Source organism: Tyto alba, unplaced genomic scaffold (genome assembly GCF_018691265.1).
Source record: "Tyto alba isolate M040663 unplaced genomic scaffold, T.alba_DEE_v4.0 Super-Scaffold_19, whole genome shotgun sequence".
NCBI classification, from domain to species: domain Eukaryota; kingdom Metazoa; phylum Chordata; class Aves; order Strigiformes; family Tytonidae; genus Tyto; species Tyto alba.
Genome location: NW_024881281.1, coordinates 13,330,949 through 13,349,158, shown reverse-complemented (window position 1 = coordinate 13,349,158; position 18,210 = coordinate 13,330,949). Strand labels below are relative to the sequence as shown.

General features: G+C 52.6%; 2 protein-coding genes across 2 annotated transcripts; both read left to right on the top strand.

Moving 5' to 3' along the window:
* The first annotated feature begins 838 nt into the window (after nt 1-838).
* On the top strand, nt 839-3,994 carry SPACA6 (sperm acrosome associated 6). The gene is made up of 8 exons (XM_033007138.2): nt 839-1,058; nt 1,601-1,675; nt 2,018-2,086; nt 2,342-2,365; nt 2,438-2,515; nt 2,754-2,857; nt 3,350-3,503; nt 3,840-3,994. The coding sequence occupies exons 1-8, from the start codon at nt 839-841 to the stop codon at nt 3,992-3,994; spliced, it is 879 nt and encodes a 292-aa protein (XP_032863029.2).
* An 8,210-nt stretch (nt 3,995-12,204) lies between these two features.
* LOC116965144 (fibrinogen-like protein 1-like protein) lies at nt 12,205-14,753 on the top strand. The gene is made up of 3 exons (XM_033007139.2): nt 12,205-12,228; nt 12,758-12,889; nt 13,827-14,753. Exons 1-3 carry the CDS (start codon nt 12,225-12,227, stop codon nt 14,453-14,455), a joined length of 765 nt encoding a protein of 254 aa, XP_032863030.2. The 5' UTR covers nt 12,205-12,224; the 3' UTR covers nt 14,456-14,753.
* Nucleotides 14,754-18,210: the final 3,457 nt, after the last annotated feature.

Here is an 18,210-nt window from a genome sequence, read left to right as displayed (position 1 = left end):
GGGCTGCCACATCCCTTCTGGTGAGTGCAGAGGCCAGGGCTTTCTGCTGGGTGGATACCAGACATAAGCCTCTTCTGCAACGGTGATGACCTCGCAGTCATGAGATTGGCTCTGTGAACTGCCAGGGTGATGACGCCTTTCCTGCGTGCCCTTCTGCACAAACAGCTATGCAAACTGCTGTGCCATGCCCTGGCTGATGCCATGTTGTTTAACCCACTCTGGTGGTAGCACTCTCGGCCACTGGAGCTCCCTGGGCTGCTTTGTATCGGTGTGGGGGTGGCCGCAGTAGCTCTGGCAATGCCCAGGCCTCATCAGCATCCCTCACAAGAACTGCCAGCTCCTGGTGGGTCTCTCCTGTGCCCTGGCATCTCCCTTCAGCAGGCAACCACCTTGTGCACCAAGATCTGCCACTCCACTGCAGATCTGGCCGCCTCTGGGGCAGCTTGCCTCAGCAGGTGAGTATGGAGGTATTCACGGGATAGGATAAGGAGTAATGGAAAGGTGAAGCTTTGCATAGGTTTCAAGGAAGGTGATTTTGGAACTATAGGGGTTGAAGACAAGGAATTAGGCATCTAAATAAAGGGGATTTGGGAACACCAAGTAATGTGACTGACAGGGACTGATGATAGAGGGTCTGGGGAGACCAAAATGATGGACTGGGAGCCCCTTCTCCAGCCCACACACCCTAGGGGACCCATGTGTCTGGGTATGCCCACTCCTCTCAAGAGGGAACCTAGGCATCTGGTACCTGCCTAGGAACCCCACTGTCCCCTGGGGAAACCAGGTATCTAGGCTCCGCCTAGGAACCCTGCTGTTCCCTGGGAACCCAGGCATCCAGATGCTATGCTTTGGGGCCATGGGGTGGTGGGTTGCCCTGATGCTGGTGCTGGCCCTCTGGCTCCCTGGGGTACATCCCTGCCTGTTCTGCTTTGGGCCCCCCATTCAGCGATCCCGGCTCTGCCATGACATTACTGGGGCCCCCGTCAATGACCCCCAACATCGACACTGCCTCGAGGCCCTTGTCCAGGCTGCTGTGCCACTCGCCTCTGTCACTGTGGGTGCGTCATGGGACCCCAGAGACACCCAACCCAACAGGAACCCTAGAGACACCCAACCCAACAGGAACCCTGTCCAAGAAGCCCCATCCTGACTGGCATCTTCATCCCACCAAGGACCTGCATCCCAAGGGCTTCTCACTCTGAGCAGGACCCCAGAGCCCTCTGGGGTTCCCCACTTCAACCAAGGCTCTCACACTGACCAGGACTGCAGGCAGTTGGGGAACCCTTTCCTAAACAGGGACGCCAGGGACCCACCCAGACAAGCACCCTAGGGACTCTAAACAATGCCACAGTCTCCCCACTCCTGACCTGGACCCCAGGGACCTCTGGGAACCCCAAGCCTTCCTGGGACTCTTGGAATCACCCAACCCTGACCAGGGACACACTGGGGACCTCCTGGGACCCCCTGGCACTATCTAGGACCTCAGGAATCCCCAAGGATACCTAATCCTTCCCAGCATCCCTAAACCCTGCTCAGGACTTCAGTAACCCCTGGAAAACCCCAGCCCTTACTGGTCCCAGTGACCCTGTACTGGTCCCAGGGTCAGGGCAGCGTGAGGCACTTCAGCAGATCATCATGGATGCCCTGAATTATCTGGAGAAGCAGAAGGACAAGAGTGAGCACAGGACATGGAACATGTGAGGGGGCAGGGCAAAGACATGGGGGATGGGGGATGGGACATTGTCCATGGAGGCCTTGAATGGGAGGTGTGGTGAAATACGGGATATATGGAGGTCTGGGGGCTGTAAGGGGATATTTGGGAAATCCTGAGGGTATACGGGCTTCAAGGTATACAGCTTCTGGGGGATTTTGAGGGTGTATTTGGGGATATATGGGACTCCAAGATAGATATACGGGGTCAAGGTGAGTAGTACAAGAGATCTGTGGGATCCAGGGAGGGCTTATGGGGATTGGGGGCAGGGCACATTTTCTCACCTGGACATGTGGGACACCCCAGAGCCCTTTGAGGTGTCTCTGCAGGAAGCTGTCAACATAATCTGGATGAAGCTGAGCCAGCTGGAGGAAGGTATGGAGCTAGTGGGGACACCCAGCCAGGACTCCCTGGGGAACTCCTGACCACTGGGACCCCCACTCAAGGGACTGTCACAGAGACCTCCACCTGTGACATCTACAGCCCAGGGACCCCCACCCCGGGCACCCCCATTCTGGAGAAACCCCCAGGGACCCCATCCGGGCTGGACAAGGGCTGAGCCCTGACAGCTCATCATGGGGATGTGAATACCAAATGATCCCCAGTCTAATGCTGCCTCCTCCACACCAGCTCCAGCCTGCATCCCACCCTGTGGTGAGTGCCCATCCCTCTGTCTAACCACCCCCTCTCCCATCTCTGTGGGACCACTAAGTCTCTCCTTCCCAGGGTACCAGCCAGCTGCCCGTGTGTTCCAGTGTGCTACCTGCCAGTTTGTAGACTGCCAGTTTCCCCTGGACTGCCCAGGTATAGGGCCATGGTAGCCCCACCCGGATCTGGGTGCCTCCAGGGCTCTGGGGGCAACCCTCATTTCACACATGTGGGTATGCCTACTGGGTACACCATGAGTGCACAAGAGTGTGCCAAGGTGTGTGCCTACCCATCCCCACTGTGAGAAAAGGAGCACCTGCAGTCACACAGGAGCGCAATCATTTCTGTAAGTGCATGAGCAGATGTGAACTCACATGCCTGTCAATGCTCCCAGTGCAGGACATGTGGACCCGTGCAGATGAAGCCATCACACTGCACTGCGATGTGCCCTTTGCCACCCCCTCTGACTTGCCTGTTACCTGGATGTTTGCCAAGGATGTGAGTTGCACATGCATGTGCAAGGGTGTATGTAGACATTCATGAGAGGACTGGGCATGGGTAACAAGGCCTGCATGCACGCAGTTGTGCACTTGGCATGAGGACTACCGGGTATTGCTTATACAGTAGATATGTGTGCTCTAAGTAGTATGTGTGTAAGCATGCACAGGATGCAAGCGAGTGCTTGCCCATGTGAAGGGTGCACTCAAGCAGGAGGCAGGTCACTCGTGTGTTTGCAGATTCATGTGCATAGGTGTGTGAAGGAAGTGAATTTTGCATATGCTTTGCTTGTGCAGCCCTGTGTGCACACACACAGGGCGCAAAGAGCACGTGTGACATGAGGTGCATGTACATGCACGCGTAAAGGGCACAGAAAGAATGAAGAGGACATGATGAACGTGTGCAGGACATGAGTGCCTTTGCATGAACATGTATGCTGTTTCGTGTAGCTGGTTGAGCCAGGCTGCACTGATGTGTTCCCCCATGCTCTAGCTGCGCACACAAGATCTGGCGGTGTTTGACGAGCTGAAGGAGAGCGTGGAGGGACCTCTCAGTCTGACCCTCCATGACCCCATTTCAGGAACCATTGCCTGTTGCCTGGGGGTCCTTTCTGAGCCCTTGATCCGCAAGTACTTCTACCTGAATGGTGAGCCCAGACACCTGAGTGCCCTTGGGGCAGTGAGCAGTGTGGGGTGGAGCGGTACCCCAGACACCTGGGTCTATGGGGGGGGTGGGAGGGGCGGTGCATGGGGGTGTGAGCAGAGTGCCAGGACACTTAGATCCATGGTGTACAGGTGGAGTGGAGGAGGTGGTCTCTGATGCTTGGCTCCCCTGGGGGCAGTGAGGCATGTAGGGTGGAGCAAGGATCCCAAATGCCTGGGTCCCTGGGAGCAGTAAGGTCTGTGGCTGGAGCAGGTGCTGCAGCAATCCCTGGTCCCTGGGGGGCAGTGCCCCATGACCCAAGGTGCCTGGGTCCTCACAGTATCAGGAGGAACCGTAGAGGCAGAGAAGGGACTCCAGGCTCGGTTCAGAGCTGTGCTGAGCTGGCCCAAAAGCAGGACTCCACTGCACCACATGGCATCGCTGGGACTGGGGCTGGCACTTGGATTCATGGCATTCGTGCTGCTGCTGGTGTGAGTCCTCCTGACCTGGTAAACCTTATCTTGAAAATCCCCATGCATCTGGGGCTCCCTGCAGACCAGCATGGGACTCCCAAACCCCCTGGACCATCAGTCCCTTGGGACTCCCTACAAATTCAAGGGGACCGGGGTGTCCAAGGGGGGCCATAGACTGCCAGGACTCCTAAACTTACAAGGCCCTTTATTTCCCCGTGGGACTCCCACTGTCCTCTGGCCCATTCCAGGACCCCTCCCTTGCACCCAGGACAACTGCAGGCTGTCTTTCTTCCCCCAGATTCCCTAATTGCCCCTGAAACCTAGCTACTTTCACCCATTTTCCTTAGAGCCCCCACTGTGCCCTTGGGGGCCCCAGTCAGTTGACCCAGTTGCCCCCAGGGTCCCATACTTTCACCCTTAGACCCATCAGCTGCTCCCAGGACCCCTCAGTTGTCCCTTGGGTCCCCAGGTCCCCCAGGATCCTCCCCACCTCAGATGTGGATATAGGGTGTCCTCCCCCTCCTCTTCTCTATTCCTTCTGTCTCCCAGAGCCACCTGGCAATGCTGGAGCCTCCTAGATCTCAGTGACACCCGGACATCCCACAGACCTGGACAACAGGGAGCTCCAGCGGATTCCAGACGCCAGGATTCACCCTAGGGGAGTTTGACACATGGATCTGTCCCCGAGGACCAAAATTTCTCCAATTGTTTTTCTTGCATTGGGGGTAGCATGTGTAAATGTGAACAGTCTAAAAAGAGAACTATAGAGTTCTAAAAAAAATGGATTATGGTGAAAATGGACATCTGGGGGTCTTGGACTTGCATACAGAAAGCTATGAGCTTGCATACAGAAAAACTTGATACTGGGCAGCACATAAGCAGTCCAAAACACAGTTCTGACACTGCTGACCCTGCATTTCAACAGCTAGCACTAAGGGAAGGTCAGACTGTTATCTGTAGGAAAGTTTTCTGTTGATACTTATGTATCAAAGATACTTATGTATAATAATACCTTTATTATGTCATGGCCACTACAAATGCCAAGTTACTTTCCCCTCTGATTGTTTGCCTAAAAGCAGTCTATCACATATTTACTTTTATACCACTGTAGAACCTAGCTGACTTCAATTTGGTAATCTGCATAAACTGCTGCTACAGATTTTTTAGACATTATGCCTTTAACAAAATGGCCAAACAGTAGAGGAATGCTGGTGGTGCATTCGGTCCCAAGCAATTGGTAAAACACTTCTGTCACCTGGGTTGACATTCCAGCTGTACTTAAATCTGCGGTACTGTCAGTGCTGGTTATGGTTGAGGAGCCTGAGCTGTAATTTCTGAGTTGAAGATCCAGCCTGTGCTCCCCCATCCCACAGAGGCCAATCCTGACCAGAGCAAGTTGGGTTCTGTTTTACAGTTGTCTGGTAAGGCAGCAGAGCCACCGTGTGCTCATCCTGGAAGCTGCAGCTCACATATCTCATCCAAGTAATATTTCCCATTAGGAACACACTGTGTTTTTGTGATCCCTGCCTATTTCATCTGCTGCTGACATGTGGGCATGGAGGGGTAGGAATCACACTCCTTTCAGTCACAGGTTTCCCTCAAGTGGATGGCTATGTGAAGCAAAGGGAAGGCAACGAAGCTCTTCCCATCCTGAATGCTGATGACAGAAGCATACACAACTGGCAAAGGAGGGTGACACAAAGATGCAACCACTGGGCATGGGCTCTCCCGTCCTCTTGGACCTCTTGGGCTCTTCTCTTGTCTCTGTCCCAGGCCGCAGCGAGCACTGGAGGGGCTCAGCATAACATGGAAAGGCCGAGGACTGAAAGGGAGCTGGTTTGCTGCAGCCCCACAGTGGAGGGCTTGCTACATGGTCATTTGCTACACGGAGTGCAGTGATGCTGTGCTCCACGACCCTGACTCCTTACTGCATGCTCTGGAGCCGTTGCAGGGGGGTGGGGTGTGCTCAGATGTACAGCAGCAGCTCAAGCTGCCTTGCTGAAGCTCTAGCCCAGAAGCCATCAGCTGTTGAGCACAAAAATCCAGTTCCTGAGACACTGCAAAGAGACTGACCCAGGGGAATGATCCCTTATGGCCCACTGCAGGTTGGGGCTGACTGAGGGTCTCATGATGAGACGGCCAGAGTGGACCCTCCCCAGAAATTGAGGCAGCTCTCAGGCCCGGCTATCACTTTGGCTGGCAGTGCATCAGAGAGGGTACCAGCATCCTCAGAAGTGATGTGCCATGCTCTACACCACCCACCTTGCCATCCCAAGCACAGGAACCCATGGAAGTGGGGGATACCAGTCCTCACCCCAAAAGCAAAAAAGTAGATGGAGACAGGGAACACATCTTTTGTTATATATGTTTTTCTTACGTATTTCCTGCAAACAAGCAAGAAATCAAGCAAAAGTAGCCAAAGGTGTCTGTGAATGAGCAAGAAGTTCCTTAGTAAACTCAAACATATAAAAGAAGTGTTGAAGAGTTGGAAGCAGGGTATGATGGCTGATGGAATAGAGATGCCCAATCATTCAGGGATGGGGTTAGGAAAGCCAAGGCTGGCCTGGAGTTGAATCTGGCAAGGGATGTGAAGAGGAGCAAGAGAGTTTCCTACAAGTACATAAACAAAAGGAATACTAGGGAAAATGTGGGTCTGCTGCTGAATCCTCATTCAGGGGCCCTGGTGACACAGGACATGGAAAAGCCCAAGGTACTCTATGAGTTCTTCACTTCTATCTTTACTGAGAAGACCAGTTGTCAGGAATCCCAGGCCCAGGAGATCAGGGGGAAAGTCTGAGGCAAGTAAGATGTACTTTTGGTGGAAGAGGATCCAGTTAGGGAATATTTAAGCAAACTGAACATATATGAGTTCATGGGCCTTGGTGGAATGCTTCAACAAGCGCTGAGAGAGCTGGACAATGACATTTTAAGGCCACTCAATAATTTCTGATTGATCCTGGAACTGGGAGAAGTACCTGAAGACTGGAGAAGAGAAAACCTCACTCCTATCTTCAAGAGCAAGAAAGAGGCCCCAGGGAACCACAGTCTGGTCAGCCTCACCTTGATCCCTAGTGTGCTGGGTTTCTGTGGTGCAGCTTTTTTGGTAGCAGGGGAGGGGGCTACAGCAGTGCCCCCTGTGAGAAGCTTCTTGAAGCTCTCCCGGCTCCAAGTTGGACCAGCCTCTGGCCAAGGCCGAGCCCATCAGCTGCGCCTCTGCCATAATGTATTTAAGAAGGGAAACCTGAGACGGGGTTGGGACTTGTGAGGGGGAGTTGCAAGAAGGACGGACACCGAGATCAGCGGAAGGAAGGAGAAAGACGTGGGAGAGGTATGTCAGAACAGAGACCCCTGGATCATTTGGTGAGACAGCAGGGCCGCCCACCCTGCGTCCCATGGAGGTCTGCGGTGGAGTAAAGTCCAACCTGAAGCCTCAGGAGAAAGCCACTTCAGGACAGGCACCTGTTTTAAAATAAGCCGGGACCCTGAGGGGAGAAGCAGCCTCTGCTGTTGTGGTTCAGCGCTGGGAGGACTGCAACACGCCAGGGGGACCCATGCCAGAGCAGCTTGGGAACGGCTGCGGCTCGTAGGGAGGATTCACACTGGGGAAGGTTTGTGGAGGACTGTCTGCAGTGAGAGGGGAGCCCCGTGGAGCAGGGGAGGGATGTGCGGCGTTCCCCCCCACCTCCCGAGAAGGAAGGAGCAGTGAGCTGGCGGTAACCCCCATCCCCTGCCCCCTGCGCCACTGGGGGAGGAGGGGGAGAGATGGGGAGCAGAGCTGAGCCCGGGAAGAAGGGAGGGGTGGGGGGAGGTGGTTTTGGATGTGATTGGCACTTCTCACTGTCTCCACCTTGTCTATTAAGTGTTGTCTTTGTTAGTATTTGAATTAAAGTGATGTTTTCTTTTTCTTCCCCTAATGAGTCTGCCTTTTGCCTGTAACCATAATGGGTGAGCTACTCTTCCCAGTCTTTAGATGGATACTTTGAGCCATTCTTGTTCCATATTCTCCCACTCCCCATCTCTGATGGGGGAAGGGGTGAGCGCGTGAGTGAGCAGCTGCGTGGTGCTCAGTTGCCCTCTGAGCCTAAACCATGACACCTGGGAAGGTGATGAAGCAGCTAGTCCTTGAAACCATTTTCAGACTTGTGAAAGACAAGAAGGTGATCTAGAGTAGTTAGCATGGATTTACAAAGGGGAAGTCATATTTAAGTAACTTGCTAGGCTAGCCTTCTATAATGAGGGACTAGCCTGATGGATAAGAATGGAGCAGTGGACACTGTTTACCTCTATTTTAGTAAGATTTTGACAGTCTCCCAAATCATACTAACAGACAAACTGGCAAAAATATGGGTTATATAAGTGAACAGGGAAGTGGACTGAAAACCAGCTGAATAGACAGGCCCAGAGAGTGCTGATCAGTGACACAGAGTCCAACTGGACACCAGTTGCCAGTGGTGTACTCCAGGAGTCAATCCTGGGGGCGCCCAGCTGCAAAGTAGGTCTGCAAAAAATTATGGGGAGGCAAGAAACTGGCCATCAGCCAGCAACGTATGGTCACAGTAAAGAATGCCAACAGCATCCTGGGCTGCGTTAGGAGGAATGTTGCCAACAGGTCGAGGGAGGTGATACTTTCCTTTTATTCAGCATTGGTGAGGGCACAGCTGGAGTCCAGTTCTGGGTTCTGCAGTGTGAGAGAGAATTGGACATGCTAAACATCCATCAAAGGGCCATGAAGATGATAAAGGAACTGGAGCATCTATCCTTTGAGGAAAGGCTGAAGGAGTTGGGACTGTTCAGCCTGGAGAACAGAAGGCTTAGAGAGGGATCTTATCAAAGTATATAAATACCTGAAGGGGTGGAATGAAGAAGTGGGAGCCAGGTTCTTTCCAGTGGTGACCAGTGCCAGGACAAGAGGCAGTGGGCACAAATTGACATACAGGCAGTTCTATCTGAACACAAGAAAACACTTTTTGACTGTGAGGGTGACCACACGCTGACACAGGTTGCCCAGGGAGGGAGTCTCCATCCTTGGGGATATTCAAGACCCAGATGAACACTTTCCTGGGTGGCCTGCTGTAGCTGAGCATTCTTGAGGAGTGAGTTGGACCAGGTGATCTTGAGAGGTCCTTTCACATCTTGCCATCACATCCCAATCAGATGGGAAGAGAAGCCATCACATTGCCACCTGCCTCAGCAAATCCCTTGTTTCCCCAGTGCCAGAAAACATTTTACCTCATTGGCAGCAGAGGGCCTGGTCAGACCACACTTATTAAGGGCTCACATTGCATTAACCTCATCCTTCCTGGGTGGGCAACCCTTCCTGGATGGGCACACCCTCCTAAACAATCCTCTAGTTGAATCAAGGGCCTCCCATAGGTTTGTGGCCTCTGGATTTGCCCAGAGCACTCAGACTGTTATCCAGCCCTCCCCGAACTTTGTCACTATTACTTACAGATGGAAGAAGAACACATGGCGGGGCTGCAACCCAAGAGACTTTTAGAGTAACTGTGGCACTTGGGAACCCTGAGGCTCTATGCTTTGGCCCTAGTTATGGAAGCACAAACCTGTCTTTAATTGGCACTTGGAATCCTTCTTCTTTCCTGTGGCAAGAGAAGACCCAGATCCTGAGGCAGGAGCTGGCCCCAGGAGCTTCTCAGGGTTGCTCCCCCTACCACAGAACTCTGCATGGGTTGATCCAAAGATTCCCATGTCAGTGCGCTTGAGTCCTTTTCCCCTTCTCAGAGTATTGTTTGCTGAGTTAAGGAGTTTAGCTAGCTACATCCAAGGTCAGCTCCTTCACTGAAAAGGGCTATTGTGAAAAAAGCTAGAATTGAGAGCCTGCACCTCCTTCCCCTGGAGAGCTTTTAAGCCACACCTTTACCACTGGCTACATGGCAGCTGTGCAGCAACTATGTCTGCACCTAGTCTCATTCCTCCGATTCTGCCCCTGATGGGACCTGCTGACTTGGCCTCCAGGCTTGATCTCAGACCTTCTCTATCCCTGCAGACATGCTGTGTCTGTGGCCTCAGCAAGCAATGGACTGTTACTATCTCCAGACTGGAGTCTTATCCTGACTTTCTACTGCGCATCCTGCACAAAGAGGTCCCTGCTGCCCAGGACTCTGCTGGGGCCTCTGGGGTGACAGGATTTGCAAAGGGAAACAGCGTGCATGAGAAGACAGTGGAGGGCTTGGAGAGAAGGCATATGGAGGGCTCCAGCAAATGTATAAGAAAATGTAGGACACTGGGATGCACTGCAATGAAAATGGGGGGCTCTGGGAGGCACCAGAAGGCAAAAGGAGGAGTCTAAAGTGTACAGGAGGGAAATGGGAGGTCTCTGAAGGTGACCTTCTTTTGGGTGCACCAAAGGGTAAATGGAGTGATTCTTAGGGGATGAGAGGACCAAATAGAAGCTTCTGCATTGCACCAGAGGGCAAATAAAAGACCCTAGGGAGCATCAGAAGGTACATCAAAACTGTTAATTCAATTCTGTGTGCATTCAGATCGCCTCCGTTCCCCTCCATGCACTCTCTATTCCCCCAGATGACAATGTGGTCCCTTCCATTCTTCTCTATGTGTGCTCAGGCACCCTCTGTTCCCCTCTGATGATGCTCAGTTACGTCCCATTCCCTTCTGAGTTCTTGTAAAGCCTCTCTGTTCCCCTACTTGTGCCTTGGAACCCTGCATTCCTATCCAAGCATGCTCAGATCTCCCCCACTCCCCTTTGCCCATCTCCCAGTCCCTGCCATCCTTTCTGAGTGCCTTACATCAAAACCATGCCCTCTCTACATGCTTTCAAATTCCATTCATTCCCTTCTAGGTGCTTCTAGATCCCCTTGGACTCATTTTGTTTACTTCCAAGCTCTCTCAGATGTTCTCCATTCCTATCCAGCTGCTTTCATATCCTTGTGCTCTCTCATAACCCCTCTGTTGTCCTTGCACAAACAGATCCCCTCCATTCCCCTCCTTATATGCTCAAATGTCCTCCATTTCCCTCTGTATGCACCCAGATCTCCTCTGTTCCCCTCCTCAAATACTCAGATCTCCTCTGTTCCTTTCAGTGTCTGCCTAGTGCTGACTTCTCCCCTCTATGCACGCTCATATCCCTCTTTTCCATGACAAGTGCCCTCAGATTCCCACTGTTGCTCTCCATCAACACTCAGATCCCACCTGTCCCTTCTGTTGGTGCTCAATTCCTATGGGTTCCACCATCAGATCCCTTCCAGTCCTTCTGTTCACCCTCAATTTCCCCCCATTTTCCTTCCATGCACACTCAGATACACCCACACCCAGATACCCCTCCATTCCCTCTCTATGCACACAGGGTCAAGATTTCTGCCTTCCCCTCTGTGCATGTTCAGACCCCTCCATTCCTCTCTGTACATGCTCAGATCCCTGTTGCTACCCTCCATCTGCCCAGTTTCACTTCATTCCTGTGCAGACACCTGCTTTCCTCCATAGCCATTCATCATGCATGACCAATCTCCCAAACACAGTGCTCCAGAGACCACAGCTCTCTCAGCTGTCCTACAGAAACCTTTTAGCCAGTGTCTTTCAGCAGACCCACTCAGCTGCATCCTTGCAGACCAGGACTGTGTCCCAGTGGGGAATAGACACCTCTCCTGCTTCCCCATATGGAGATCACCTCCACCACAACCCTCTACCTGCTGTCATGCAGTCCAGACAACACCAGCTGCTCCAAATATTGTCCTAAAACGGTCGGTCACTCTGAGAGTCTGGGGGCTGCTCTGACTTACCCACCAAGAGCTAGGATTGACTTGTCAAAAGCACATTAAACAAGAACCAATTCACCTGGCAGCACCCTGCTGTAATGATGGGAGGCGGGGACATCACCAGTGTTTGCTCTCCACACTGGTTGGTGACTAGCATTCAAGTGTTTATTTACTGAACTGCACTCTTCAAAGCTCTCAAATATGCTGTTCCCAGGAGCAATTTCATCCAAGGAACTAAGCACTCACAGAAAAGACTCTTCCAAGGACTCTTGCTGTCAGGGCGGTTATTTTCTTTGCAGCTCAGGAAGCTATGCACCTAGAACCACAGGCACCTTCAACTTGGCTTGTGTTTTCTAAGGGCACAAAGGAAAACCAGCCAGATTTCCTCCTCCAGGAGAAAGTAAGCTGGGAAGGGAGGTAGGACCCACTCACCCCGCCCACTGCAGAGGGCACTACAAATGCCTCTGTGAGACCTGCTGATTCACAGCTTTGTGCTCCAGAGGGTATTCCTGTGTGGACGCCATGGGTGAGTACAGGGCTGGGAAGCGGGGCAATCCTTCCTAGCAAAGGGAGTAGCACAGGTAGGGCAGTTCAGCAATAGGGAGAGGGTCTGTGCACTGGTCCTTGCACACTGATGGGGAGCAGTGGCATCAGTGCCCTCTGAGAGCATGCTCACCCTCCACCCCTTCAAACACCTGCAGCTTGTGCCCTGCCGTCTGGCTCACCCAGCCAGTCCCCTGTTTCAGGGGCTAGGAATGAAACTTGGCTCAGTTGGTTGTTGTGTGCTTTGCACCACCAAAAACTGTTTCATGAATGACTTTTGGGGAGCTGGTGAAGGGGAAAAGGCAAGGTTGCCTACCCCTAAGGCAAAGGAGTTAAGGCCTTTTGGCAAGCTTTCCAGCTTGCGTGGACCAGTCTGATACTGCCCAGTGTGGTTGGTGCACTCCTGCATTTCACATGGTCATGTTACATTGTGTAGTGCTGGAGCCATGGGATTTCCTGCCTCTGTGGAGGGAGAGTCATATTCATATTTTCTCCATCTTTTCCCTTTCTAGCTGCCCTGTGCCTTCTACTCCTTGCTTCTGTGCTGGTCTTGGCTGCCTCAGGCCACTCTATGCATATACAAGCACTAAAAATCTTCAAGAAATCTCCTTTCAACACTTCGGCGAGTGCTCTGAAGAAAACCAGTATGTAGCATCCTATGGGTGTTGCCATGCTCTCACCAACCCCTTTCAGTTCATTGGTCTGGGTCAGCCCTGGCTGGTGAACAGCCCCAGTCCATGCTCTGGGTCAGTGGAGGCTTGGTAAAATGATGCTTGGGAGAAGGTGTGCTGTGATGCCTCAGATCCAAAAAACACCTCCACAATGTATACAAGCAGGTGGGCTGGGGACATACGGCATCAATCCCAGGCTTTGCTCAGCTGGGGAGAGGAGCTCTGCCCATCTGGCAGGATGACCTTAACTGCAGTGGAAGGTCCTGCAGCAAGTCAGCTGAAGGCATGGGGAGACCACACCTGCCAGCACCAAGGGGATTCAGTGCTGTGTGCTCATATACAGCCAGCTCTGGGTGGGGGAGGGCCCTACACTGTCCCTAGCGCTGGTCCTGCTCCAGAATGGAGGATGGTGGATGTGAGGAAGTGTACCCAATGCAGGCTGCAGTGCTGTGCATGTGTGTGTGTGTGTGTGTGTGCACACTGTGCAGACTGGTAAGGGTGTCTGTGCTTGAAGGGGTCATTTTTCTCCTGTTCCCTCAATCACAGGCAGAGGAAAGGTCCTCTTCACCTTCCTCCCCAGTGTGATCCTGTTTTAGTGATGTAATCCCTTTTCCAGGAGACCCAAAGCAGCCCACTCGTGTCCATATCAGTCTCCTGGCCAGCATAGCCCAGTGCATCTGGGACCTTTCACTGGGGCTGCCTCTTGTTAGGTGTCCCATATGTAAGAGAAACAGAGGGCTGAGGCCAACCCACGCTCAGCTCCAGCCAGGCATGTTGACCACTATGGGCTGGGACAGCTGATTATCCCCCAGGTACTCCAGCCAGATGTCCCTCTATCCTGCCACAGGGTGAAACATGGTTCTATCCTGTTACAGAGACTTTTGTTAAATCGCCCTCTCTCCTGGCCCAGGTTGGCCCAAGGACTGCAGCGAGATCCCTGCTGGCAGCCCCAGCGGCATCTACGTCATCCAGCCCGCAGGCCTGCACCCCATCGTGGTGTCCTGCGAGATGAATGTGACAGACGGGGGCTGGACGGTCATCCAGAGGAACCGGCAGAGCACAGAGATCACCTGGGCCGAGTCCTGGAGCACCTACAAGTACGGCTTTGGGAACGTGCACACCGAGTACTGGCTGGGCACCGAGTACATCCATCACATCTCCAAGCAGAAGGTCTACCAGGTCAGGTTTGTCATCTGGGATGCCACAAACGCCACCAAGTTCGCCGACTACAACCTCTTCAGTGTGGAAGATGAGTCCCAGGGCTACCGGCTGAGGCTGGGAGCGTACTCAGGGACAGCAGGGGATGCCATGGACTCAGACAATCCCAGGAATGTGCACAACAACATGAAGTTCTCTGCAAAAGATCTGGATCAGGACACTTACAGAGGGAACTGTGCCTACCGCTCTGGGGGTGGGTGGTGGTACTCGGCGTGTTATTCTGTACGGCTGAATGTCAAGGGGAGCATAACGTGGGGCAGCCTGTGCAATGGGAACTGCAAAGCTTCTGCCATCCTCATCAAACCAGCTCTGTACCATTAGTACTCTTTCCCCCTCCTGTCTTTTACTGGGCACATGGCCAGACCAGTGCCCTGCTGGGGCCCAGTTTGCTGGCTGGGGAGCAGAGGGGTGAATAGCTTTATTCAAGTATATCAAGAGCTGTTTACTTTTCTTCTTCTCTTGAAAATCAGCAAAGCTCCCTGCTTTGTCTCTGTCCTTCCACCTGTGGGAGGTTTTTAGGGATCATTATTAGAATAAGGCTTTATAAATGCTGCAGTTTCCAAGCATGTTCCTTCTGGGAAGAAAACTGTGCTCAGAAACCTAAAACCCTCCTGGTCCAGCAAGGTCTCATTCTATTTTTGTTTTGAGGGTAGAGATGATTTCAGCAGAAAAATACCAGTCATCGCTAGTTAATCTGATCTAAGCTGCTCTGAGCCCAGGCTGGCCATGTATGCACTATTGTGGTTTGAGCCTGATCGACAGCCAAACACCATGCAGCCACTCTCTCTCCCTTCTCTTCCAGCAATAAGAAAGGACAGAGAGCCAGGCTTGGGGTTTGAGATAGGACTGGGATGGGGGAAAATCACCCTTTATGGTCACAAGCAAAAGTCAGACTCATTAGGGGGAAAAAAAAAAAAAAAAGAACATACATTTATTACAGACACTAACAACATGTAACAGAGTAGGACAGTGAGAAGCATTGCCACAACTTGAGAACACCTTCCCCCCACCCCTCCCTTCCTCCCGGGCTCAGCTCTGCTCCCGATATCTCTACCTCCTCCCCCAGCGGCGCAGGGGCAGGGAATGGGGGGGGGGGGGGGGGGTGTGTGCAGTCAGTGCTGCCTCTTCTTCCATCTTCGGTGGGGGGAGCTTCTGGAACGTGGTCCCCCTCTCACAGCAGACAGTCGTCCACAAACTTTCTCCGACATGAGTCCCTCTCACGGGCTGCAGCATTCCACACACTGCTCTGTCATGGGTCACTAACTTTTCTCCGACTGGATTCCCTCCCACGGCTGCAGCCCTTCCCGAGCTGCTCCAGTGTGGGACACCCCACATGCTGCAATCCTCCCAGTGCTGAATTACAGCAGCGGGGCTACCTTTTCCCACAAGACCCTGGCCTTCTTTGGGCACAGCACCTTGATCAATCAGGCGGAAACCACAGGCCATAAATCAGTGTCTCCTCCACCATAGATCTTCATGAATGGCAGGAGGGGCAGCCCTGCCATCTCACCACAGGATACAGGGGGGTCTCTGCTCTGGGACACCTCCCCCCTCCTTTCTTCCTCCGTTCCTCCAATGACCTTGGTGTTCACACAGCTGCAGCAACTCCTCCTCACAAGTCCAACTGCAAGTCACCACGTCCCTTCTTAAATACGTTATCGCAGAGGTGCAGCTGATTGGCCCAGTTTTCCAGACAGAGGTGGAGCTGACTTGGAGCTGGGGGAGCTTCAAGAAGCTTCTCACAGGGGGCTGCTCCTATAGCCCCCTCCCCTGCTACCAAAAAAACCCCACCACTCACTCAACCCAGGACAACTATATCCCTGCTGTAGTCTCTGTTCATCCTACGGAATAAAATTGCTTTCAGAACCTCCACAGACATGTGAAAATGTCCCTCATTTGTTTGGGAACTTGAAACTGCTGCCTGTTTCTTGCCAGGAGTAAACCTGAGGATTCTGGTGCAGTAAGAAGACTTTCAAAGGGAAAATTTTTCATAAGACTCAAATGAGGAATTAAAGACAGAACTTTCACTTAAAGAAGGGAGTTGGGTTTCAAGGTGAGGCTCTTGCAAAAAGGGAATGCAGTACCACATCACCAAGAGGAAGCACTGAGGGTAGGAGAGAAGCATCAGCTCAGTTCAGCGCCACCAGTCATGACCTGGAGCTAACCAGAGACAGCAGGCCAGCCCTGCGTCATCCTGCCTTGTTAAATTTGTGAAGGCTGGCTCAGGCCTTGGAAGAATGGACAGGGAAGAAAGGGATAACAGCACTGCAAAACCACACAGCATTGAATGATTGGGATATCTGGGGCAGCTTTAAGAGCTGAGGCAGCCTGACATGGCAGGGATCCCAGAATTTCAAGAGGTCCATATGCACTTGCCCGAGCGTGGTGATATCTCTGTGCACTGGATAGCTCAACAGTGCATACGGTACCTGTGATGTGGTCTCCCAGCGCTGAGCAGAGCGGACTGATATCTTGCTGGCTGCACTCTTGCTAATACACCTCAGAATGCAGTTCACCTTCAACGCTGCAAGGGTGCATTGCTGACTCCTGGGTAAATGGCTGTTTACCAGGAACCCTAAGTCCTTTTTCTGACAAGCCTCTCCCAGTTAGGCTGTACATCCAGGCTGGAGTGCAGATGACATTTTAAACCAGCAGACATATCTCTCAATCCAGAAATGATATTCTCAAGTCAGCTCAAACTGGGTAGTCTTTCTCAACCAGCAGCACCCTCATACCTTCATATCCTTGTGCATCAGGGCTGCAGGCCCACAGGTGCCCCCAGGGCAGCCAAGGCTGTGCAGCCTCTTCAGGAACACAGCACTGCCATAGATCTGGGGGCCCCCCTGGGACCTCAGTCATGGATCTTTGCCTGAGAGTTCCAAATTGTTCAGGATTCAAGCCACAAGCCTTCCCTGAGGTCAGCTTTTCTTCCAAAGACAGAAGAGAGGAACAGTGGCTTATTTCAAGCCCTAAGTTCAAACTTCCCTCCTTTGCAAAGGACATCCATAGCCACATTCCCCCCTCTGCAGCAGAGTACAATGGGACTGACTTACCTGCATCTCTCATGCCCTCAGGGAGCCCACCGCTCTCTCCACACCCCAACCCATTGTCGTATTGTCCCTTCTTCCCTTTCCCAACATAGAGCCAGCACCCAGCCAAGGACAGGGACAAACTATGAACAAAGGTTTTGCAAGATACTTGGCCTGCTGGCTAATTGTAGCCTTACAGCCACAGCCTAATGCACAGTGACTGGAACAAGCCATTGGAAGCAATATTGTGTCTAGAGACCTGAGAACCAAACCACAGACAGAATTAGGTGCAACAGCTGTGCTCAGCTGTGTACAACAACCAGGAGAAAAGCTCATGTTACAGGCTGATGCTGGGGACAATCAGCAGTGGGGAGAGTTGATGTCAGGCCTTTCACTATGGAACACTGAAATATTTCAGGAAAAAAAAAAAAAAAAAAAAAAAGGAAAACAAAACCCCTGCATGCCACACCAGCTCTGCACCAGCTCAGTCTGGGAGCAGAATCAGATCCATGGCTGACTTGGCCCAGCACTGCCTGAGCATATCACCTTGAAGCCAGCAGCCACCATACCAGCCCTGGGGGAGGTGAGTTCTGCATGTCCCAGGGAGATCTGGCATCCCTTGGGCAGGTGTGTCTCCTTGCTCAGGAGAGGACCTGCGTGTGACACCTACCTTCCCCCATGTCCATCACCCCAGAGACTGGACAGAGTGATCCCACACACTTATGTACACTATCACAGCAGCAGGTAGACACAAGGCAGCAAAGTCTGGCTCCAGGGTTTATTGCAGCTGATTTCTCCCACCGTGGGTAGCAGAGCTGTGGGGCGTATGGGGTCTGAGCAAAGCAGGGATACACCGATTGCACAGGGAAGGGAAACTGCACTGTCTCCCCCCTTCCCCAGGACAGGAGTGGGTGCACCCACCCCATACCAGTGCCCGTGTTCCAGTGCCGGCCAGTACCGTGGCACTGGGCGAAGCTGCCCAGACGCCTGGGACTCCAGGCAATTGCTCCTGAGCCCCAGAGCTGCGGTGTTTCTGCTGGTGATGGT

Bases quoted from the DNA above. Each gene is read 5' to 3' on its own strand.
- SPACA6 (XM_033007138.2), top strand. From the start codon at position 839: ATGCTATGCTTTGGGGCCATGGGGTGGTGGGTTGCCCTGATGCTGGTG. The intron at 1,059-1,600 runs GTGCGTCATGGG...TACTGGTCCCAG, and splicing joins ACTCGCCTCTGTCACTGTGG to GGTCAGGGCAGCGTGAGGCA. The intron at 2,087-2,341 runs GTATGGAGCTAG...CCTCCACACCAG, and splicing joins GCTGAGCCAGCTGGAGGAAG to CTCCAGCCTGCATCCCACCC.
- LOC116965144 (XM_033007139.2), top strand. The intron at 12,890-13,826 runs GTATGTAGCATC...CTCCTGGCCCAG, and splicing joins GAGTGCTCTGAAGAAAACCA to GTTGGCCCAAGGACTGCAGC.